A 26,608-nucleotide genomic window follows, 5' to 3' on the forward strand; every position below is an offset into this window, starting at 1 on the left:
TAAGGGAAGGTAAGGTAAAGTATCTTTATTGATCCCTTAGGGAGAAATTCAAAATTGAGGTTGCAAAGTGCAATGTTCCTGTGATTTACATAGTAAGGACAGCATCAGTCTTTTTAGTGGGAGTGGGAGGTGCTGGGAGTCATTATGAGGTCTGTACTACGAAGCTGGATTTTCTCTTATCGAGGTAACTTCAGGGTTAACCCTGGGTTTTCCGTCCTACGACGCTGGTTCAATTCTTACCAGGGTAAATCACCATGGTAACTTATGCTGAATGGCTAACCTGCTCCAGAGCAGGTTATGTTCTGGATAAGAGATCAATGAGTACAAAAGCACCACCTCCTGACCAATCAGCTCTCTTAGAAAATGACCTGCCCATTCTTAAAAGATCCTGTTAACATTGGTGTGGATCGTGAGAGGAGCGCTTAGGAGAGAAAGAGTTTTTAGGGATAGATGCAATTTTTTAATTGGCCAAAATATATATTTAAAAAAAAATCATTGAGGCACGTGGGGGATATTATTCTGTAGGTTTGACATCCTGAGATCAAAGTGTCAGGGAGCATAATAACTGTATTTATTTATTGTAATTGTAAAAAAATGACAAAAAGATATATTTGTAAAACAATCCTTGATTCACATGAGGGATATTATTCTGTATGTTATACAGTTGGTTTGACATCATTCACTCAAATGGTTGAAGCACATAATAGGTTTGTATTTTGAATGTTGAATATTAAACTAACTTAATGTCTCTTATGAAAGGAAGGGCACTGAGGAAGCGCTCTGCCCCAAACGTCTGTGCTATAATAAAGTGGCATTGTGTGATCAGAGTGCTGTCCGTTTATATTGTCCAATATATTAATATTGTAGCTATAATCTCATGAATTTACACATTAACAGAGTCAGCTATTTTCTGCCAGCATACCTTCCTGGCTTTTGCTGCAGCAACAGTGTTGCTTTTGGCCTGGATGATGTTTGAATTCTTCATATTGTTGAAGAAGAATTGTCTGCTCCTCCATGGTAAAGTAGGCTGCTCTGCAGAGTTTCTCCATGTTTGTGATTGGTCAGATGCTGCAGACTCCTCCCCTTTATATGAGCTCGCAGTGATCCAGATTGGAAAACCCTGGGTTCAATGACCAAGTTGATAACCAGCGTCATAGTATCGCTTATCAGGATTGTGAATGTCTGGGTAAGTCAACCCAGGTAACGGAGAGATATCCCGGATATGTTAATCCAGCTTCATAGTACAGGCCTATGGTCTCATCTCTACGTTGAGGTCCTTTACTAAGTGTGCTGTTAGTCATTTAGGAAATTGGTGCTCTATTGATAAGATTCCAAGACATCTTCTTCTTGATTTCTTGATGAGCGTTGATTGACAGCTGTGGGTGACAGTACAATCACTTCCCTCTTAACACTTATATATGTACAGTAGCTCAAGTGTGCAGTGAGGACTCCTTTCCAGAGAATATAACGCAACGCCTCATACAGAAAGATGCAACCGATCATAAGCTGCGAGTCTGGGCTTCAATCCAGCATCACACTTTACTACGTCCATCTTTATTTACTTTATATTTTTATAATATACTAAACTACAGATGCTATATTTCCTATTCACTGATATGAAGCCTACAACTAGCCTACTGTCACTTTATTGTTTTTATGATTACTGTGTGCATTTGTGATGAACAGCTTTATTCATGCATGTGTTTTTGAGGCTGCTGCTGTGTGTGTACTTTGGCAGCATGTGGACACACCCACTGTGTGTGTGTAAACGCTAGAGAGAGCAGACTACCCTGCTGCTGTACAGTCAGTCAGTCAGCCAGTTAGTCAGAAACAGAGCAGCAGTGTGTGTTTGCTCTCAGCCACCCCACCTTCCAACTTCCTCTCACCTCGCACGGGATCCTCACTCATCCTCACAACCCTCCAAACAGCAGCAGCAGCAGCAGACATGGTGCTCGAACACAAAGAGTTCGCCAAGGCAGGCAAGACATCTGGCCTGCAGATATGGAGGATTGAGAATATAGATCTGGTTCCTGTGGTTGAGAGCTTACATGGGAACTTTTACACTGGAGATGCTTATGTGATTCTCTCCACTGTCAAACAGAGGGACAACTTCTTCTACCACCTGCACTACTGGCTGGGTAAGCAACTGAACTTTTCACTTTCTTATTTATTTTCTCTTTTTTTACCCCCCCCCCCCCTCACTGTTGGTTTCTACTGTTGGGAAATAAGAGGAATGAGTGATGAGTGGGTGCAATAATATACCAAGTCATATTGTAGACACAAAAGGAAAGTGATGTAGAAGAAGTACTTCCTCAAGTATCTTCTCAGAAAGCAACAGACCGATAGGCTATAGATAAATAAGAAGACATTATCTTTTTCTGCAATGTTATAGCTGTTATCTACACTTATCAACGATCATAACAGTGGTTTATATATACATCAACAACCTTTGCACCTAGAAATGATGTGCAACAGCTGTGCTTAAGTGACTTCAGAGAGATAGGATTTCAATTTTTCCAGTTTGACCACCTACTCAGCCACAAGCTTTTTTACACACAGTCAGTCAGTGTGTCAACAACACACTGACAATTATCCTACAAGCTGTTTTTACACTGTGTCTGTATGGAAATATGTACACAGGGACACAGCGCTGTTGTTAATACAGAGGGAGTACAGTGTATGTGTCATAGAGGATGACAGGTTCAGTCATTACCATCAAACCACACGCACACACACACACACACACACACACACACACACACAAACACACACACACACACACCACCCTGCTAGCACAAATACTCACTAGAGCAACAAATGTGGATTATTCTGCAGCTGGAAATAGTCCCCAATACATTAACTGACAAATGATTTGAATTCATTAAAACTACAGTGACCAGATTTTATAAGGTATAAGTGTCTACTCTTTAAAAAACAATTAAAATTCTCCTCTAATTATCAACATAGCAGATGTCATATACATTTTACTCCACCAAAACTAATTAAAAAGACAAATAAACATAACTGTCTTGAGAAACGATCACACTTTTTTGCATTTGTTTCAAGCTTTTAAGCAATGCTGCAGTATGTTGAACGTGTACATGATACGTGTACGTGAGTAGAATATGAAACTGCCATCTCATGACTTTCAACCTAAAGACAACAGGGCCAAAAAACATGCATCTTATCTTCAATGTCACAATTAAAACTACATTTATTATAATTTCCTCTGAAATGCATTTATTTCATTAAAATTTATTGCATGAACCCTTTTTTTAATGTTGTGGGCAAGCCAGATTAGGGTTGAACAACTATTCAACATTTCATGGACATCGCAATATGAACCACTGCAACTTTTGTTAAAGGTGACAGACAGTACTGTGTAAAAGTCTTAGTCCACCACCATCATACAAACAGAAAATACAGGAACTATGTACACAACATTTAACATTAATTATTAAAATGTATTATTAACTGAGGCTCCATTCCATTTAGGTTAAAGATAGCCAGGTTCTTGCTATTGCAGTGTAAGGAGAGAATACTGAATACTGAATATAGTCTGAATACTCTAGACGCTGTTTTCTTTTCTGTTTTTAATACTACATACACATTTCCTGTATTTTTTGGTTCCATTCTAATAAAGAGACTGATAAATAATTATTTAAGGTCATTATAGCATTGATAAAACAACTAATCTAATGGTGGCCTTAGACTTGTCAGAGAGGACTGTGTGTGTTCAGCCCCCATTATCTGTAAATAGCAGGAAAATCTGTCAAATTCAGTTAAAAATCTGACATTTCCAAATCATATTCACTTATCACTTTGCTTATAGTCCACAGATATACAGTACTGTGCAAAAGTCTTAGGCCACCATTTGTTGTTTTATCAATGCTATAATGACCATATATCATTATTTATCAGTCTCTTTAATAGAATACAACCAGAAAATACAGGACATGTGTATGTAGTATTACAAAAACAGAACAGAAAATAGCTTCTATAGACTAAAGTATGTAAGTATTCGGACCTCCCCTTACACTGGAGCAATAGCAGGAACCTGCCTCTCTTAAACCTAAATGGAATGGAACCTTAATTAATATTAATAATAATAATTAATAATTAATATTATGTTTTTTGTACATATTTCCTGTATTTTCTCTTAGTAACCTTAGACTTTTGCACAGTATTGTATGTGTCAAAATGCATTTTACATTAAATACAGTGGTGCTGCAGAGCCGCCCTGACCTATACATCATTTTCTACTGACTCTGTTTGGTACAGATACCTGCCAACATCACACCATAATCATTTCAATATGTTTTTCAATGAAAATGAAAAAAATAATGCAAAAATGATCATATTGCAAATTATCACGCACTTGCAATATCAGTTGAAATAATCGCAATTGCATATTTTACACATTTTTTATGAGCTCATCATCTGTTCAGTCATTGTCTTTTCACATTCACCACCAGCAGATTCAACCCATAACTATATAGTCATTTATCCTTATGTAAGAAATATTCCTACTAAGTCACAAGATTCATACCACTGAACAGGCTGTATGAAACTAGTTTATAGGCAAACTGTATCTTCTGTTTGGAGAATCTTAAATGCAACAGTAACTTCTGTATCTAACAATGCATATAGTTTTCATTTCATTTGCATTTTATCTTTATTAAAAAAAATAGGGACACTGATTGCTTTTCCATTGCTGCAGGTACCACAACAATATCCAAACTCCATTCACTTACATTCTATTGTCAGAAATCTCACAACCCAAGTCTGGTTGCATTCTTCACTGACAGCTGTTCTTGAATGCTGAATATGAATGTGTTAAGGGAATGCTGACTGACTCACTGGTGCAGATGGTTTCTATAACCAAAGCTTTGAAACAGTGATTCCTGTCAGAGAGCTAATTTGCCTCCAGTGAAGAACAAACAGTGATTAATTTAAATGACTTGTACATCTGCCATATTCTGCATGTTCGCCCCCAGAGCACAATAAGACAGAAAAGTGGTGTGATGAGGTTGATTCTGTACAAAAGAAGAGATGTGATTACTCAGCAGGTGGTCACACAAGTTAAAATACTAAAGATAACCATGGTGGTTCATTGTGTTGTTCCAGCACCTCTCAGCACAAACACTCTTATCTAGTGAAAGAAAAACTTTCACTTCTCACTGTGAGACACCACAAGTATTCTGTAAGCATGAGGAAATAAATTAATGATGCACGAACAAGAATTTGCATACAACTTGAAGTTACTTTATCTTGTTTTTTATTCAGTTTAAAGCTGCATTAATCAATATTTTCCTATTAACAATCAATTACATGACCAGGTTTTATAAGAGTGCATGTGTGTAATATGAAAAGGGTCCGTGTAATGTCAGTCACCAAAATCACCAACTCTGCAGTTTGCCTCAGCTCTACTGCAAACCCACAGTACACTGTCTGCTCAGCACCAAGCAGCAGACACACAGTTAGAGGCTAGCTGGTGAACACAGTGGAGCATTTAGCAGGTCCAGTGTTCAAAGAGTCCAATGTTTTTCTCAGGAGTTGGTGGAGACTAAAACCGAGCTGAAAGAGAGTGAATATTGGACTTTTAGGTGGGTACAAACATGACTCCAAATGAATAATAATGTTGTGTGTCTGTTGGATATGTAAACAGGCAACACCTTAGCCACATACTATATTGTAATTAAACCATAAAGCTGATACAGTGTGTCAGTGTATTCAGCTTGTTCCACTGCCCCCAAGTGGCCAAAATTAATTAATTAATTAATGCAGCTTTTCAAAGATGATCTCAAACGTTCTTAAATGTTATGCTATGTACAGTCAGCCACTAGTAACCAATCTGAACACATCTAGCCCTTCAGGGTCAGGGTCTCTGTTGAGAACAAATCATACAAGCCAAGAGTCAGTTCCTCTCAGGTACCTTCCCCAAATTTAACTGAACTACCACAAATAGGATAAATGGGGTAAGGACAGCTACATTTTGCTACGTTTTAACAGGTTCATCTGGCCATGAAAGCAAAGAGTTACAATTAATGTAAGGCTAGAGAAAGACTAGAACGTTATCCATGATGTATAACCAACAAAAACAAAACACCAACGTTAAATACATGTTTTCAATAAATCTAGCCAATCTGTGACAGATGTAAAATATAAGGATTACACACACCCATCCATTTCTAACTTGTTCATCTTTCTGAGAGGAGATATTCTACTGGATTTCCTGAGATACATGTAGATCCCATACCAGTTCTTCTTCTGTTCAGAAGATGCTTTTTTGTGAGCTTTTTACCTACAGAAGGCTCCTACATTTGTGATCATCAAACTCATCTTAAATATATTGAATTATGTTTATTGTCCTGCATTTAAAAAGTGGCTGGACCTCCTCAATACAAATGTTTCACTATTATATATATGTTGCCTTGGTGAAATATGTAGTCAAAGCTTGGAAACAAGAACTTTAAGGGGCCGTGACTCTGGTGATGTCATAGTGATGTTTTCAGATTGATCTCAAAACTACAAAACTAAAACAGAAGGTCAGACTGGGGACATGGATTTACAATTATTACAGTTATTGTGCCCCAAATTAAGGACTAAAAGACAGACTGTTGTTGCTTTGAATAGTCATTAATAGGATAAAGCAATTTGCTTCATCCTATTAATGACCAACATACTGTAATCAATAAAAAGGGACAGTTTCATTCTGGTTGTACAGAGCTGCTGAGGTTAACAGACACAGTTTAAGCAAGCGTTCTTCCTTCCTGCCTTCATTCCACTTCCTCTCAGAGGGGAAAGTCAGTATGACTAAAATGTTTACATGCTTTTGCCCTCTTTCTAAAAACCCATCAGCATTAATCATTAACCATGGTACATGCAAATGGACAGTTTACATCCTTCCTGATGCACTTCAACCACTAAACACTTTCCATGCAGTTTGTGTGGCTTTGAGAAACAGCTTAGCCCACAGCTTAAACCACTGTCACTCACTAACAGTTAGACTCTAGTCAAATCATCAATCAGAACAAATGACAGTATATCACAACAAGCAAGTTGACACTGAATAAATGCATTGACATGTATGTGTATAGGGGTATTTTGTGTCATAAAACTTCAAAGAAACAGTATAAACTACGCACTAATGAGATGCAATTGACTAAAAAACTAGAAGAGTGCAATAGAATATGGCAACAGAGCGAACAGAAACAGGGATTTCTTAATCTTCTATTGTGTCATTGGATCATTGAGTATCCAGATGCTCCATAGAGACCTAACCTTTCTATGGAAGTCAGTTTTTGAGCCATGACAAAGGCCAAAATGAAGCCTACAACAGACAAAAACCTTGTCTCCCAGACTGTAATTGGCAATTTATAGAAGATACTGAGTTGGATTGATAAGCTGTTGTTGGTCAAGAAATAGTTCAAACACCAGGGCTGGATTTTAGAGTTGAAAAGATCCAGGGCTAAGCCCAGAACAACCTGAACCAATCTTTTGCTTTGTATGACTACTGCAAACAGTAGTAGTAGTAGTATTGATTTATTTGGGTCCCTATTAACAATTTTTTGCATTCATTTTAATTGCATTTCACTGTATAAGACTGCCTCAACTGAAATGTCTCCAGAAGTTTCACTCTTAATCACAATTGTTATAGACTTATTCAGATTCAGTCGGCAGCTGGTTGAAGTCACTGTTCCGGCAAACTGACTTTAAAAAAATAGATTTGGTACTTTTGGTGCTGCAGCCCTAAAAGCCACCTAGTTCCAGCCATGCACAAAAAGTCCCACTTAAAACCACACAACAAATATAAGCATTTGAATATGTTGTGTACTGATGAAAGAAACAAAATCAGCGTGTTATCAGTGAGCTTTACAGATGTTGGGAGCTGTATTTCTGAACATAACTTCCTTATGCTAAGCTAGGCCATACTCAGGCCCTGGTGATTGTAGAGGCAATACAGCAGAATGCCACTGAGTGATATAATCATGATAACAGCAAGAACATGATGGTAGTAGCAGCAGTTGATTGCAGTTCAGAGTCTATAAAGAAGCTGTTCTCTAGTCTGGTGGTTCTTGCCCAGATGCTGCGCAACCTCCTGCCTGACTGGAGGGGTTGCAAACAGTTGATTTGCATGGTGGGTGGAGTCTTTCATGATGGAGGAGATCCTGTTCCTTTATCTACACTAAGAACAGATGGTGACATTCAGGAAGTGGCAGAGTTTCCATATCAAATTACAAGTTTATTCTATATATTAAATATATTAAATAATAGGGTTTAGGGTTAGGGTTTACATGTGTACAAGTTTGTAAATTATGGAAGAAATCAGGTTATAGAATGAAAACAGAGAATGTGTTCATATGCACTGCAGTAAGTACTCAGATTTCCTTACCCATACCCACTGCTATCATCTTAGTATATGACACTGAAGTCCATTAGTAACCTAGCTCTGGTAAACAACTTATGTACGCTTATTTTTTGCTGTTTAAATTCAATATATTCAGATTTGAGTTGTGTTGGATTATTTTGGACACAGCTATTTCTCTTTCCACCCTGCCACATCACTTTGTCTATCATGGGTTCCATCATGTTAGTGTACTCTTGTAAAAAACCTGGTTAGAAAAAAATACTATATAGCCAATAAATAAGATAGGATGAGGAAATAAGATACATCTGTATTGATCCCCCTCAGGAGAAAGTCAAATAAACACAAGCAGTAAAGTGGAAAAAATACTACATACAGGAACAATCTCTGTATAAGTAATCAGCAATATATAAATGTGGAATATGCAGACATTACTGAGATTATATACATGTGTGCAATGTTCCTGGGATTAACATAGTAAAGACAACATCACTCTTTTTCGGTGGGAGTGGGAGGCAACATCTGAGCTTTACCCTATTTAAAGAGGCTTTGTTCCTTGTTTATACTAAATTTGGGAGGTTACTATACAACCGCTAAATTAACCATATATAATGAAGTACTTGTATATTAAATACAGTGAATGAACATTCTGTGCTGTTGTCCAGCAAATACACAAGAACCCATATGGGTTCTCATACAAATGCAACAAAAATGAATACATCCAATCCAGTGTCCTTCATTGGAGTTTATGTTTTGTTGTTTAAAGGAAAGGAGTGCACCCAGGATGAGAGTACCGCTGCTGCCATCTTTACCGTGCAGCTGGACGATTACCTGGGTGGAAAGCCGGTCCAGTATCGAGAACTGCAGAACTGCGAGTCAACAGCCTTCACCAGCTACTTCAAGGGAGGGATCACCTACAAGGTACAGATCAAATTCCCTAGAGAGGCTCATGACACTACACTACATTTCACTACAATGTTAGATTTAACAACACTTTTACATGAAATACAAGCTATTCTAGAAGAAGAATAGTTTGTGCTAAGGATGGCACTAGAGTAAAAGGCCATGGAGCTACAAAAGAAAACATGGTTCATCCTCTTAGAAGCATGAATGTACTTAACACACCATTTATACCATCTGCATGTTAGATTGTAGGGATTCTGTGTGTACATCTTTCATTTTGGAGATTTGCACTAATAGAAAGAAAATCAAGTCTCCAAATGGAGAGGGTTTAACCGCTGGGGAGCATAAGTAACCGCAGTAAACTCCATATAAATCTCCCTGTTAAACTTTAATATTTCTTTTTAATGCTGTAAGAGGACATTTTCCCTGATGGTATTTCTTAAGGGAAGCATGGGAATCAGTGGGATCAGGTTTCCCAATCAAGTCAGTGATAGTACTCAGAACAAATGGATGGATGCAAAAAGGTGACAGACTGTAATATCTGTAATATCTGTAATATTGCATGATGACATATTTACAATGTCACTTCTTGACTTTTCTCCATTTCTAGAGACACATAAAATTCTGCCTGAGTAAAAGTGCCAAGTTTGAAATATATTGCAGTACAGGACTGCTGATCCAAGCCTTTTCTGTGTTCTTCATGCCACTGAGTTCATGTAGTCATGCACATATTGGGTATTATAAATTATCCCACTTTTCTGTATCCAATGGTTGCTAAAGGAAAAGCCAGGATTGCTAAAGGGTCAGTGACAAAGAACGTTTCAGAATCAGATTTTTATGAAAAAATATCGTTTACACCAACTAACACTGAGTTGCATCACATCATTAACCCAAACACATCAGAAATCATCCTTAGGAGACCATGGATTTCCATATTTAGCTTTATGGCAACCAGCAGCCTTCAGTGGCTTGCAATTACTGCAAATGGTAGTAATGCTACTTTACTTTGATTGACTGTCCTTCGTGAGCAGATGAAAGCCAAGTAAGCAATCCCATCTGCTAGTAAAGACTGTGATACAGTTAAAAGCTGCAGAGCAATCATGTTAAGTGCACCTTCAGTTTACCAAATTAGATATGTGGTGTTATACACCACTTTGATGTTTGGGCTGAGGGTAATGGAAGAGGAGATGGCTTGAGGTCATAAAACATTATTCAGTCTCCAAAATGAAAGGATTAATCACCTGGTCAGCATGAATACACATTCATTTACATTTAGTTGTTTAACTGGTTCCATATTCATTGAAGGACTGATCAGTACTACACCAGTGTTAATGCAAAGCTATTAGATTTAAAACAACAAATATTTAGACAGCAAAACAAAACTCATCAGGAGAGCAACATACACATATGACCAAATCATACATGGTCGCCCATAAAGTTGGAATCAAATATTTTTTTACGTCTTTCCATGAAATGATTGTGAAAATGTGATTTATTTATAATATCAGTGATTGCTTCTGAGCAAATTATCCTTAATCTACTCCAATACTTGTTATTGTTGGCCACTGACAACCAAGATACTACAAACTCCTCTAAGGTTCCTTGCAGTACATGGGATACCCTTTCATGAGGAAGAAGTGATAGGAGTTTATCATACCACATTGATAATATAGGTGGATGTACATCAAGCCAAGCATGCAGGATTGAAACATTACACCTACCTACCTAACATTTTCACAGTTTGACTAGACAAGGAGCTGATACCATGAATACAGATCAGAAGATCAGAAGACTACAATGTTTTGATCAATAGACATGACCACATTAAATAAAAATAAGAGCTTAGCTGTTTTTGACAGCTCCTGCATGCTGCAGAACATGAGTCATCATATTTACTATGTATTTAGTATTTCAGGAGTCACATGCAGTTTATTAATGATCTTATATTGTGTTTCATGGGATTTGTCTGATCTAGTCATTTTCTTGTCATTGTACAAAACTTTGCACCAGGTCTGCTCATCTAGGTGAACATCAAAGTCTTTTTCCCAGCTATTTGAAATATTCATTGTAGTCTTATCATTCATCATTCATTCATTCATTAGTAACTGGTCATCTGTATAAGTAATCACTTTCTTATTGATTGATGCTGCTTTCATAATAAGACTATTGGGAGTATTCAGCTTTCTGGCACTTTTATTACATGGAGTTGAGTTTAAATAACTCCAGATTTTTAGGTAACGATAAAAGTGCATTCAATGGAGATTGAACATTTTCTAGAAGTTTCTGAGTGTGCATTAGTGCATTGCCCAGATACATATCATGAATGTTTGTGATACCAGCAGCCTTTCCATCTCTAAACCCTACATCGATACAAGTATATTCAAAGTCAGAGTTATTAGCGATGGGTGATTTTGATTTTGGGGTTTTAAACTCAAATGGATATAACGGTTATATTCAGATTGATTTTCAAAGACCAGAGTTGTTTGAACTGGAGTTTTAATAATGACTGCATCAGCTGGTTTTCCATAAATACTGTAGCAGCATTATGCTTGGCTGCAGGGAACAGTGACTCATGAGACAGAAAAAGAAGTTAGCATTGAGAGTAAACACAGAGCTGGAAGATGGTTGAAAGCATGCTGTGTTCTCTGCCCCTCAGACAGGAGGTGTGGCCTCAGGCTTCCAGCATGTGGTCACCAACGACCTTTCAGTGCAAAGGCTCTTCCACATCAAGGGCCGCCGGGTCGTCAGAGCCACCCAAGTCCCCCTCAGCTGGTCCAGCTTCAACAGCGGAGACTGCTTCATTGTGGATCTCGGAGATGTAAGGTGTTGTTGTTCTGGTGTATGTTTGCAGAGGGAGGGTTGAACCGGATTATCTCTAAAATCTAAAGGTCTATCTTGACTCTGCTTGTGTTTACCTATTTTTAGAAGATCTACCAGTGGTGTGGGTCCAAGTGTAACAGGTATGAGCGACTGAAGGCAGCACAAGTGGCCAGAGGTATCCGTGACAATGAAAGAAACGCCCGTGCTGAACTGGTTGTTGTGGAAGAAGGAAGTGAACCATCTCGGTTAAAAGATGTGAGTTTGAACTGATTGTGTTTTGAAATTCATTCATGTATGTAGCTCTTTATTATAGACATCAAGATATGTTTGATACAGAAACAAACTACAGAAACAATTTACTTAAAATCTAACAAATAATCAGTCATAGAACAAAATGATGCAATAGAGTAGATGGCAGGACTTAGAATATAGAGTTTATTCTTGACCTTGGGAACAGAAGTTTGCCACCAAAAAAAAGAAAAAAAACTAGTAAGTTTACTAGTAAGACTGTGAGTTAAGAATTCACGATTTTTTGAATGGAAGTCAAAAGTCATGGGGTTTCCAACGTGAAAGGGTTCATCCACTGTGGAACACTGTTGATCCTCTGGGGAACATACACATTCAATTTCATTAAGGTCTATTAGACCATTAGATTCTCTTACAGAGAAAAGGAAAGTTTGACAAAAAAACCATTAGGGGAAATATCTATACCACAATTCATATCGATGTGAGCTGTAGATATGTTCTTCTGTGGAATCAACCAACAAACAACAATCAACAACACAGAGTGAGAGTCTAAAGCTGTGCTAGCTGCTTTATGAAACCACAATTAAATTAAAACTAGATGACAGATGAAGAGGCTGGATGAAACATCAAGAGATTCATGCTGTGAGGACCATGCATGTCTGGGCCACATTCCATAGCTATCCATTCAATATTTATTAAAATATTTCAATACAGAACTAATGACAATCTTATGGTAGAGCTAGAGTAAAAGTCACCATTACCGTCATTAGAATATCTCATCTGGGAACCATGAATGTCTGATGATGATGAATGAATCAACCTCATGGTGGCACTAGAGGAGAAGTCAGAGGGTCATCAAAGTTTGTAGGATATATCATCTGGGGAACATGAATGTCTGTACTACATTTCATAGCAATCCATCTGAAAGTTGTCGAGATATTTCAGTCTGGACCAAAGTGTACCAACTGACATTACATTACATTATGACTACAGCCTGACCATAAGTAATGATAACAAAACCCACGACTGTGTACTAATCTGACAGTAACACATTTGTTGATGTGCTACTATGCAAGAATGTGTAGATCAGTGCGAACCCATCTGCCTTAGCTGGCTAAATAGGAACACTGTTAATTGGTAAATGGACTGTACTTATAGAACACTTTTCTAGTCTTTCTGACCACTCAAAGCACGTTTACACCACATGTACCACCCTGAAATGCCTAGAAAAATCTATTAAATCTCTTCAACAATAATATGAATCATGCAGTGTTAATGTTGGGCTTGAAATTTTATTTAGCATTACATTTTCCATTATTTCCTAATGTGTTGATAGTGTGGTATACTTGTAAGTTCTGCCGTCTTCTTTCTTGATAATAAAAATTGATGCAGTTGTGTTTTTCTGCATAACTGTTTATATTCATGTATAAATTAATGACTCATAATATACTTTTTTTTGCAGGTCCTAGGAGAGAAGCCAGAGCTAGCAGAGGGAGATGATGATGACGACAAAGAGGCAGATGTGTCCAATAGGAAAATGGCTAAACTGTACATGGTACAGTACTCGCACTCATGAAAACAAATATCAGTAAATCAATGGAACTTGTGTCTGACTAACAATGAAACAGAAAGAAGAGTAACTGAATACCTGTTTTACACCTTTGGCACTTCATTGACTTAACTGGACGAGATAAGATAGTCTAAATATAAGATAAGATAAGATACCATAATAATACTGGTCAGAAAAGAATGATTGACTCATTCTATAACACAAAATGAGACATTGGACTCTTATCTTACACTTTTCACCACTGCAGTCTCATGTATTACTGCATCTGACACTCTAAAAGGACAATCAGATATTAGTAAAATGAATTGTTCATGTCTTTTACACATCTGCTGTAAGTTGAGCAGTAATGTCAGAGTCTACCAAACATCCAAATCAAACCGTTGATACATTATTTGTGTGTGTCTCCAGGTATCTGATGTGACTGGGTCAATGAAAGTGACTGTAGTGAAGGAGGAAAACCCGTTCCTCCAGAGTGACCTGCTGTCAGATGAGTGCTTCATCCTGGATCATGGCCAAAACCACATGATATTTGTATGGAAAGGTAATCAGGCAGCACCTCTGAAGTATTGCAGCATATGCTTTAAATGTCTCTCTGACTGTTCAGCAGGTTGTGTGGCTTTTTTTAATAATCAGTCTCATTTCATTTATCTCCAACAGGGCACAAAGCCAACCCCAGTGAGCGAAAGGAGGCCATGAAAACAGCCGAGGGCTTCATCAAACAGATGGGCTACCCAGCCAACACACAGGTTCATCAACAACACATTCATTTTCACTTTTGCACTTTTATTAAAAACAATTATTAAAAATGATTTACCCCAGGTGTATGTCATATCACAGTCAACTTCAAGTTTTCCATTTGTAAATAGCCTTCACATCAACATCCAAGTCATGACTACAACAGGGAATTTATCATGTCTCTCAAAGTTCTGATTCATCCACTTGGTGCTTCGAGCCAATCTCATAGCAACAAAAGCTGTTGTTCAATGTAATGAAAGCCATTAGATTAATGGATATCATGTTTTATTGTCAATGTACTGTTTATTATTGTACTACCCAACTGAGATGGCCCTGATTATAAGATGAACACCCCTTTTCCAACAACTGTTCTTGGAAAGAGATCATTTGAAGATAGAAGAAGATACCTTAACCATATAACCCTCTAACACCTAACCCTAACTACTTGATGCCTATGGTCTCTTGGCATCAGTTTCTATCACCAGTTAAACAACTTTTGTTACACCACACCCTAATTCAAGCCCCTGGTACACCATATACTACTTTTACTTTACCCCAACCATATCCTAACACTGAGTTGCTCTTGACCTTTGACCCCTCCCTGAAGGGAGGAATTATTTTATTTAAATCACTCATTTATCAATAGTTGTCCCATTACTCTCTGTTTGGTATCCATCATGATTCATTTCAATAATGTTTTTCCCCTTTCCAATTTATTTAAATTATATGCATTTTTAGTTTGAATTATTTTTGTTTTTTACACACTCATGAATCAAGGACCTGTACCAGTGCGTTGTATGATTTTTTAGTCTTTGGCCTTTACTTAACCCGAAACCCTGATCCAGAAACAAGAGTCCTCATATTGAAGCCTCTTCTCTCATAATAATGAAATAACACCATTACATTGCACTACTCATCTATCAGGCTCTTGGAAGCAGTCAAAATTATTTTCAGTTTCAGTTTTTAGACTCATGTATAACAGCAGTAATTACTGATTCAGTCCTCACTCCACTCATCATGAATGTATTTCCTCTGTGGCAACACATTACATGAGCCTTCAGGTACTCCTGCAGATTACACTGAGCTGACCAAACACTTTTAATGTTAACTAACCCTAACACTCTCACTGTAAAGAGACCGGAAGACATTCCCAAAATAAGACAACCCCACCATTTCAAATGTAATATCATGAATGTAATGGTCACCATGGGAATCTTCAGACAACCAACTCTTTAATCATCTTGATTATGCGAATGCGCAGAAGATGATTACATGGACATTTCCCCATCTCATCTATTCATCCAATACAATGTTAACATGGCATGAGGCAGAAGTCTTAAATAAAACTGATGACAGTAGTACAGCTGGTCTATACAAAGTTGCCCAATTAGTAACTTCTGTTTGTTATCTGACAGTGTTTTTCCACCTGATTGTGACTTATGTTGCTCAATCACTCCATCACCTGATTGAACCACATCCTCAAACGAATGTCATGATCAGTGTAGTGACTAAATGAGGAGTTACATAACTGCTTCTTCTGCTTCTCTCTTTGTGGCTTTACAGCATCTCTGCTTGTTTCCCCTGAATATTATATTTAATGAATGTGTAATCATTTCTTCTGATGCTACTAGAGGAACTTTGACAATCCATACATAGTTGAAATGGAAGTTGAGGAGATCTGTTGTTGATAACTAACTGCTTGTGTATGATCAAGCTAATTATATATTTTGCATCTGAGTTCAAAAGCAGGGTTTCCCCCACTGTTGTTTAAATGAATAAACCAGTCATTTAAACTTCTACAAAGCTGTGGGGCTTGTGAAAGACACATGTTAAAAAGAATACTGGCAGATACTTTATACTGTGAGAATTAGAGCATGGACTGTGTCAAGCGCCAAAAATACCAGACCACAATACATGATGACACTGTCAGCGGTATTTTCTCAAAATTTATAAAACGCCTCCAAAGATACAAAAGTAGTCTCACTCCATGTGAGTAGTTAATGACTCTTTTTAAGTAGGGGTGGCTGTTCTTCTTTAAATTATATATTTATCTTAGGGATATTTATATATTAGTTTTATTGATATTCATTTATTTTATTTTATTCAGTTTGTTCTTTCTGTGATTAAAATATATTTGACTGATTTGGTGAATATATTTCCAGATCCAGGTGCTGCCAGAGGGAGGAGAGACTCCCATGTTCAAGCAGTTCTTCGTGAGCTGGAAGGAGAAAGACCAGAGCGAAGGCTTCGGGACAGTGTTCGTCACTGAGAGGATCGCCAAGATCCAGCAGGTGGAGTTCGACGCCTCCAAGCTCCACAACTCCCACCACATGGCAGCCCAGTATAACATGGTGGATGATGGGAGTGGAGACACACAGGTACACACTCCAGCTGAAAGTGTAAGATGCAACTGATAAAAGCTTTGGTTTTTCTTTATTGGTGCAATATAAACAACTGTGGAATGCTGCATACAGACAGACAGCAGGCAGTTTGTATGACACCAGATATTATAGTTATAGTAAAGATGTGAGAGGTTGAAAGTTCAACAGCTTCATCAAATGCAATAAAAACTGATAACTTATTATAAAGAAAAAAATGTTCTAAGAAAAAAAAAAGAATTCAAAAATAAGTTGGGAGGAGTTAGAGTCAAGCTGGGTCTTCTGGATGTGTAATTTGCAAAGCAAGACCCTGAGCAACATGCCCCACCTCAGAGTCTAACTCTAATGTTAATATTGTTTTGACATTATTGTAATCTCCAAAACTATATATAAACATTTTGCAACAACATCTCCAGTATTAAACTTCTGTTTCCCACGATCCCCTCTCTGTATGAAAAACCTAATCACAGCAACACGTATAATCCAGTTTGATGAGTCCATGCGGAGCCCAGCATCACTCTGTATCATAAAAGTAAATATCAATCCATCAGTCAATAAAATAAACTTTATTTATATAGCTGCTTTCATACAGGTGCATGTAGTTAGTGCTTCTCAGCTGATTCACAAGCTGATAATAAGATAAAACAAGAAAAGGAATAAAAGCAAAGAACAAAAGAAAAAATTGAGATCAATACACACAAGAGAAAATAAGAAAAATGTTTCCAAATTTTTAATAAAGTAACATAAATAAGATAAGAAAAATAAGAGTGAATAAAATAAAAATGTATATTAAATGTTAGTTCAAATAGATTAAAAAGACAAAACAAAATAGATAAAAGAGATCAAGTTTAATAAAAGCCAGACTAAAAGTAGGTTAAAAAGAGAAGGTTCAGAGACAAAAGAAGAAACTAATGAATAAAATCAATAAGTAGATAAATCAAATATAGGAATGTTAAATCAGTTACAGTGAGGAAAAGCTGATCACATATGATACATCTGTTTTCCAAGGCTGGATGAGTATCCCCAGCGGCCTGACATTCATGGACCCCCCCCCGCCCCCCCCCCCCCAGCATCTTGCCGCACAAATCCCGTCCGCCCAATCCACACACACACACATACACGTTTATATAAAGCACCAGAGATCAGATGCTAAAAGTCCAGCTACTTCACAAACTCAAACTTTTTTCACAGGACTTTTTTAATTGCAGCCGTTTCTTTCACTTCCTTTTTTTTTTATTTTCGTGGCTTCTCTACTGGGCTTTTGGTTACAGCCAGCTCAATTAAATCAATTTTCCCACACGTCAGATAATACAACAAACCACAAAACATTGTGTCATGCAGACCAATCGTCACTTTCCCAGCCATCAAAATGAGAAATGAAACAGTTAATCGTGAGATTTAATTTTCTTCACATGAAAGCGACAATAATAATCAAAATCAAGAGAGGGTGTCTATTCCCCCCCCCCCAAAAAAAGAGTATTTTTTTCTCCCATCACGGAGGGCCCCTTTCTGATTAAGGGCCCCTGGGCACTTACCCACATTGCCTGTATGGTAGATCCAGGCCAGCATCTCTAGTGTAACAGTAATACCAACAGGTTAAATCAGTGCTGAACTGTAACTATAATCACAACCTGCACCATATGTTGCTCTTGCTTCAAGTACAAATTCATTATTTTAGTGTTCCAACCCTCAACTTAACTATCATCAGCTTTGCTTCCAGCAGAGTCAGTAGGCCTGAAGATCGGCTCTAGCCCAGTGACAGCTACTTGACATCCTCTATCTTTACCCATGAATCACGCAGCTTCTTTCTCACAGATCTTCAGAGTGGAGAGCAGCGGCAGAGTTCCCATTGAGCCAAACAGCTACGGTCAGTTCTACGGTGGAGACTGTTACATCATTCTGTACACGTATGGGAAGAGACAGATCATCTACACCTGGTAGGACAAACTTCAGGCTCTCAGCTGGTTTTGCATGGCTGACAAAGAGCTGACTGTCTCCACTGAGCTTCCTGATTTAGCTTTGATTATATCTTTATAATCTGACTGTCTGGGGCCTTTCTGTTTGCATGTTCTCCCTGTGTGTCTGTGTGTAGGTTCTCTCTGGGTACTACAACTTCCTCCCACTGACCAAAAACATGCAATTTAGGTTAACGCTTTACTGGGAAAGTGATATATTTGGTAACTTCCATAAACATCGAAAATAGCCTCCCCATGCCTCTCTGTGAAGTATATATATAGACTTTTTGGAAAATGTTTTACCCTACCGTCGATATGGTAACTTCATTGACCATGATTTGCAACATAAAAATGAAAAATGTCACACAAAAAAGTCACAAAAGCAAAAAAAAAGTCATGTAATATCCCACAATAACTGTCTAGGGTAAGTATTTCAATGAGTGCTCTATAAAGGGTCAGTCACTCTAAATTGTGAATGTGAGAGTGAATGGTTGATCGCCTAATATATGTTAGCCCTGTGATGGACTGGTGACTTGTCCACAATGATAAGCAGTTTAGAAAAGTGAATGAATGAATGTATATCCTTGGTTTATTTTCATATTGTTTCAATGTTTAAAGTGGTTCCAGCAGCAGCAACAGCAAACATACACAGTAAGCTGTATAGCTGGTGAACATAGTGAAGCATGTAGCTGTTAAAGAAACAGGTATTGTTCTCAGGAGTTGATGCAGACCAAAGCAGAGCAGAGCTAAAAGCAGTGTGAATATTGTAGTTATATTCATGATGTTCACCAGCTAGTCTTTAACCTTATCTGCTGCTGTTTGGTGCTGTGCAGGTGTGGGCTGAAGGCTTATCAGGAAATGATAGCGATGAGAGCCATGAACCAACGTGATCACATTTAGGCCTGTAAAGTTAAAAAAAAGAGCTCAAAGAGCCCAGGCAGCATGTCCATGTTGACTGCAAATGTGGGTCCCAAGTGGGTTTGTCCACAGTTTCCATGGTAGACCCACCTGTGTTTATCCATATGGGCTTTAAGTGGGTTCTGACTGGGTTTCAGGTGGGGCCCATCTGGGTGAAACCCATGTAGACCCCATATGTTTGCCCATATGGTGTTGAAGTGGGATTAGAATGGACCTTAAATGGAACCCATTTAGGCAGGGCTTCACATGTAGGACCCATGTTTCTGAAACAATATGGGGCCCATACAATTGGCCCTGTTTATGCCTATGTCTGCTTAGCCCACTTACATCCCTTATGGGGCTTATACATGTGGGGCCCGCAAACTTTTCCCAGTTCAAGCCCATGCCCACTCAATACCCATGTAGCCCACATTTAACCCATGTGGGGCCCACATGGACATACTGGATGGGAGATAAACATGTTCTGTTTGGAATGACAGACTCAGTTGAAACTCCACATTAATCATTTGATCCACTGTTAATATAAAATCCTCACAGTGCAGCTTCAGACATACAGCATGTATTGTTTTTGCTTGCAGGCAGGGAGCCAGCTGCTCATTGGATGAGCTGACAGCCTCAGCCTTCCTCACTGTAGAACTGGATCGTTCACTGGGAGGGAATGCAGTTCAGGTACAACCACCAACAGTCACAATTAACTGCACATTAAGTGGATGCCTGGTATTGCTCATACATCTGAGTCTCACTCAAGTAAAGCTCAAAGAACTGTGCAGTGCTTTGTCACACCATGTAACACACCAACGAGTCAATCATTTCAAGAGTAACTGTGATTTATCACAAGTTGGATCTTCTTTTAGCAGATCTGGAGATCATGAGATTACTTGTATGTGTATGACTCTATTTATTGAAGTCAGCAGCAACAGTAAGGACTTCTTGATGATTACACTACAATGATTTAAAGAAGCGTCATACTGTAAAGCGTAGGCCTGTATGAAGACAGCAGATAGGACATAATCCTCCAGAGTCTCTCTGGACATCCTGGAGGTCAGGGTGGTGATGGTGAAGAGGTGGGTGGTACAATGAAAGACAGAATGACAGAATTACACTGAGGTTTAACAGCAACCAAGGATCAATTAGTTCAAGGAAGAGAAAGATGATTGGTCAGGTTTGGTGACATTAGAATTTTGAAAGTAGGGTAGAAAAAGCAGTTACTGTGTCAGTGAACATGTTGAAACACGTATTTGGAGCCTCAGTGTTATGTGTTCAAGTCAGCAGCATAGTTTATTATGCACAAGTGTTCAGCAGCATTGTAATGCACAGATAGTAAAGCATGTAACACACATTCCAAGATATCAGATATCAGAGGGAGATATCAGAGTTTTATGGCATTCGGGAAAAATATATTTTGTAGTCTAAGATGCAACTCAAGACTGCTCAAACAATGCAAAGAGAAATACATCTAGCTAGGTGAAGATATTGCTGTATAGTTGTATAGTTACAGTTCACCTGCACAGTCTCAGGTGTATCACTTTCAACTACATATAAATGTATTTATTTTAACCGGCTTAGAGACTGTGAATTGTGTGGCATCAGATTAAAGTAATAAATGCTTTGGTATCATAAACTCTTTTATTGCATAAAGAAGAAAGGTTCCATTTTTCATATAGTACTTATCTAATCTGCCCATCCGGGAAAAGGATATATTACCATATGTCACTCTAGTGATCAGGATAAGGCAGACTGTAAAGCAGCAGGATGGCTGTTACAATCCATTCACACAACATTCATCACAAGGGACTGAAACTTTTGGAGATGAAATGGAGGTCAAATATCATCCAGCACATTAATGAATGTGTCCTCTCTTCATGTCCACCTAGAAAAATCACATTTAAGTTTATTGTTCTTATTTTTATCTGCAGTTAGTCCAGTAATCTATATGAATAGGTTTGAAATCTATTAACCATGTACATAACTCATGGACATATGTTTAAATGACTGACCTGACTGTTCTATGATGAAAATCCAAATATCCAGTTTATTTGTATAGCTGCTCTTCTGCAGTAACACAGGTTAAAACAGAGACTTACTACCATATGCAGGTCAAGTTATAGCAATATAACCATTTTCCAAAATTTCAGAAATGACTTTGGTCATGACAGTGTTATCACAACTTATAGAAATTATGCTGAAAGTTAAGACGCAAGTTGTTATAAACCATCATTTTCTCTATGTCCCATGTCTAGCAGCTGTAGCATGTGTATCACCTCTTCATGAGCTTTTATTGTGAAGGAAAATTCAGTTAGAGGGAAATCTCACCTCAAGATGTTTTATTTCTTTGTTGTTGTGGTTTCAGGTCAGAGTGTGCCAAGGTAAAGAACCCCCGCATCTACTGAGTCTCTTCAAAGGTAAACCCCTCATTGTATATAAGAGTGGTACGTCCCGTCTTGGAGGTCAAGCCCCTGCACCTCCAACCCGACTCTTCCAGGTACGAAGGAACCTGGACACCATCACGAGAATCGCAGAGGTGAGGATGTTTCTGTTGATTACAGGAAATAGATGATGACTGAGATATCTGGAGTGCTTCCATGAGTAAAATGTGTGTGTGTGTGTGTGTGTGTGTGTCTCTCAGGTGGATACTGTCTCTACCAGTCTGAACTCCAACGACACCTTCCTGCTGAAGATGGCTAACGGGCAGGGCTATCTGTGGATGGGGAAGGGAGCCAGTGAGGAAGAGGAGAAAGGAGCTGAGTACATGAGTACAGTGCTGAAGTGTAGCAGCAAACGCATCGTGGAGGGAAATGAACCAGGTACACTACCCTAACCCTAACTCAACTTAACTTAGAACTGTCTCAGTCCGCTGTAACTTCTCTACTCTGTGATCAGCAGTCCGTCACCTCTCATTTCACCTTGTGTGTGTGTTGCAGGTGATTTCTGGGCAGCTTTAGGCGGGAAGACAGACTACCAGACCTCAGAGAGGCTGGAGAGTGAGGCCATGACTCACCCACCTCGTCTGTTTGGATGTTCCAACAAGACCGGCAGGTTCATAGTGAGTACAGTGTCTGTACATGTTCACTTTAATACAGAAAATATGACATATCAGCCAGTGTGTCCCAAAACATTCACCTTAAACTGTCATTGTTCATTCATACGATGTTGATGTTTGATGTGTTAATCCAGACCTTTCCTCTTGATTTAGACTTTTTAAGTTTGATGGTTTTTTAAAAATGGTTTATTTTTGGACTGCAGATTACAAAATATACATTTATCAAACAGGTAGTATCATCTCTTCATCTCTATCATCTGCCATCCTAAGTTTGACGATTTAACCCTTACATACTGTTAATACTCTACACCATCGTCAATTTTGACCCGCTCTAAGAATCTCCTCATAAAAAGTGTTTTTGAACCACAGATGTGTTTAGAAAGCATCAATAGTGGATCTGACTGATCAATAAATGTGATTAAACCTTGATTCATGTTTCAGAGAGCAGAGAGAGTGTATGTTTTAGCTCCTATCACACAATATCATGTCCTATTTGACCTAAGACATGAAAATATAACATAGCAATAATGATGGAAATGTATTTAATGTAAAGTGAAAATGAACTGTGGGGTTTATTGTATAATCATTAGAGCCATCAGTCTTCACTGCTACATCATAAAAAGAATGATTCAAACTATGAACTATTCATTTAACATAAACTGTTTTTACAAGTTGTCAAATGTCAAATTTGACCTGAACACCATGTAAGGGTTAACCTTCCTGTTGTCTTTCCATTCACTGTGCAACTTGTTTGATTGTTTATAAAACATGGAGTAACAATTATCATCTAATTCTGTATAAGCCAACTTCATTCTAACTTCTTACCACAACTTTTACACATATTTTTGGAATGTGTGATCAATCGGCTTCATTTAAATGACACTATACCTCATTTTTGAGTTAACGCCTGTTGTCGTCCTTCGTCACATTGTTACAAACTGAAATAAAGGTGTCACCTAAAAAATGTTTTAATAATAGACAGCTGCAACTTCACCTGCTAATCACCAAACCCACACCCATAGAAACGTCAGCACTGTTCATACAGTATATTAAAAAACTTAAGCAGTGAATCAGCCTTTTTATCATCACTCCCTCATCTAAAATATCTTCTGTTCTAGCAGCTAGTGTTTGATTTGATGAGCTACTTTAAATTAACTTCAACAACACTTGAGCTGCGTGTTATATTCCTCATGTGATGAAGTAATCCCACATTAATCTGTGCTAAAACACAGTATATCTGAGTGTTATCATGCTGTGTGCAGATTGAGGAGGTTCCAGGAGAGTTCACACAGGACGACCTGGCTGAGGATGACGTGATGCTGCTGGATGTGTGGGATCAGGTACACAGCTGTAGAAGAACATGTTAAAGCATCCTCCATCCATCCTAAACTCAAACCTCTAACACTGACTGTGTTGTTGTAGGTGTTTGTCTGGATCGGACAGGAAGCCAACGAAGTGGAGAGGACTGAATCTCTTAAATCTGGTGAGGCTTTATACATGAGTGTGTGGTTTTATGATTGACTCATGCAGCTGAAAGCAGGTTTTTCATGACCCATTTCTCTTGATGTTGATCATTTTGGCCACTGTCAGAAACCTAGTATGTCCACAACTAAATATGAGTTACATGGTTTCCACCTGACAGCAGCATTAGCCAATCAGAATAAAATAAATGTTGCTTGAGACACAACAGAGATTCACTGAGTTATTCATTTAAAAAAAACAAACAAAAAAAAAAAACAGATAGTATATCCCAGCATGCACTGCATGAGACAGAAAGTACACCCGGGATAGGTCTACAGTCTGTCACAGCTCTGTACTGTAGGTGGTGCCCTAAGCAAAACAAGCTTAATTCATTGTGAGGTGAAAATATACAGTAGCAGAAATATGAATGAACTGTAAAGCAGCTACATGTATTAAACTGCATCCCAAGTACAGTTATAATGCTAGATGATGCTGCAGTTACATTTCAGGAGAGACTGAAACTGCTGTCAGTGTGTTTGATTTGCAAAAGCTTCATTTTAAAACATGCTATATCTACGTCTGTATCTGTTATAGCTCACTGTAGTCAGTATTGTTTAATCTGCTATTTCCTTTGTTTTTAACGTCTATGTTTCACCTAAGGAGGTGAATAAAGTCCGTCCGTCCGTCCGTCCGTCCATCCATCTATCCATCTATTAATTAGTGTTATTTTATTGAAATAACAAACTCATCATAAATTGCCTTTACATTCTCTGTTGTGCAGATTGAAAAATCAGGTTCAACTTCATTCAAGCTGTTACAGTTTTTAGACATTTGGTGTGTTGCGCCCCCTGCAGTACCCTGCACCTCTCACACCATCCATACTGTCCTGCTCATATAACCCATTCACACACATATTCACACTTACAGGCAGTGTAGAGCCTCCAGTTCACGTACTTGCATGTCTTTGAACTGAGGGGTGAGAGATAACTGGAGCTCCTGAGGGAAACCCACACAAACCAACTCTGCTAAAAATGATACAACATTTTGTAATGAAGCCACATGATCTTGGTTTTTTCATTAACATGTGGAGGAAATATTTTATTTGAACCTATCTGTATACTTTCAATCTGATAAAGACACTGAAGAGAGTGGGAGCTACACTTGTGTAAAAACACAGACTGTGATTATGGGGACAGAGTTATTTACCTTTAATGCTTCGATCATGTGATAAGTCCATATATAGACATGATGATGTTGACAATTATTGTGATAGGTCTAATCTCCACACAACAGCACGGCATTTCTCTGTGTTGAATTTGACATGTGTGAAACAGTTACTTACTGCCAGATGTTGCTGTCACACACACACACACACACACACACACACATTATAACCGTGTCTCCTCGTCTCCTCCGCAGCCAAACAGTACATCGAGAGCGACCCGAGCGGCCGGGACAAGCAGACTCCTATGGTGGTGGTGAAACAAGGATATGAACCCCCCACCTTCACAGGCTGGTTCCTAGCCTGGGACCCTGCTCACTGGGATGCTGTCAGCAAGAGCATGAAGTCAATGAATCTATAGATAAATCCATGCTGTGTGTGCTGATCCACAGGAACACACACTTATAAACATGTTTACTTTAAATAATCTGTCCTTTCTTATATTGATTATATCTGCAGCATGCACAGCTTTCACATGATTCATTTTTTATCAGGAAATACTGTTTCTATTCATGTGTTTGTATAAGATTAAACTTGTCACACATTGTATTTTATATTTTATTAATATTTTGTTATTTGCATCCAAAAACATCATCCATGTTAAAGTAAAAGAATTAAGCCTTTTGTACATGTGGGTAATATTTCAATAACACCCTTATTAATCATTATATTAACAGCTAATACATGGTGGTTTATAACACACTGATGTGTCTGTAAGCACATTTGAAGTATTAGTAAATGTATATTCCAACAGTTATAACTACTATGAATCATCTGTAACTGCTGTGTGAACACTTCATGAACGATTCATATATGTCACATGATTTTGTCATTCATTATGTATGCATCTATGCAGCAGTTCCAGATGTTTCACAGTACTTATAAACTCTTCTTAAAATGATGTAAATCTTGTTTGGAGTTTGGTGTGTTTACTCTTTTTTTCAGGATCATTTAAACATTAAGATAATTCTATCATAATCATAATATTCTGC

At 38.1% G+C, this 26,608-nt stretch overlaps 1 protein-coding gene across 1 annotated transcript; it reads left to right on the forward strand.

The window, feature by feature from the left end:
• Nucleotides 1-1,831: 1,831 nt before the first annotated feature.
• On the forward strand, nt 1,832-26,399 carry scin (scinderin). The gene is made up of 16 exons (XM_053333758.1): nt 1,832-2,138; nt 9,135-9,289; nt 11,928-12,089; nt 12,197-12,346; nt 13,800-13,892; nt 14,316-14,448; nt 14,565-14,653; nt 16,805-17,020; nt 18,836-18,957; nt 20,472-20,562; nt 22,244-22,414; nt 22,520-22,697; nt 22,815-22,936; nt 24,196-24,273; nt 24,356-24,416; nt 25,814-26,399. The coding sequence occupies exons 1-16, from the start codon at nt 1,946-1,948 to the stop codon at nt 25,975-25,977; spliced, it is 2,178 nt and encodes a 725-aa protein (XP_053189733.1). The 5' UTR covers nt 1,832-1,945; the 3' UTR covers nt 25,978-26,399.
• Nucleotides 26,400-26,608: the final 209 nt, after the last annotated feature.

Source organism: Scomber japonicus, chromosome 15 (genome assembly GCF_027409825.1).
Source record: "Scomber japonicus isolate fScoJap1 chromosome 15, fScoJap1.pri, whole genome shotgun sequence".
In the NCBI taxonomy this organism is placed as follows: Eukaryota; Metazoa; Chordata; class Actinopteri; order Scombriformes; family Scombridae; genus Scomber; species Scomber japonicus.

Excerpts from the sequence above, each read along its gene's own strand:
- scin (XM_053333758.1), top strand. The coding sequence starts at position 1,946 with ATGGTGCTCGAACACAAAGAGTTCGCCAAGGCAGGCAAGACATCTGGC. Across the intron at positions 13,893-14,315 it reads AAATGGCTAAACTGTACATG|GTATCTGATGTGACTGGGTC; the intron begins GTACAGTACTCG and ends GTGTGTCTCCAG. Across the intron at positions 17,021-18,835 it reads ATGGGAGTGGAGACACACAG|ATCTTCAGAGTGGAGAGCAG; the intron begins GTACACACTCCA and ends TCTTTCTCACAG.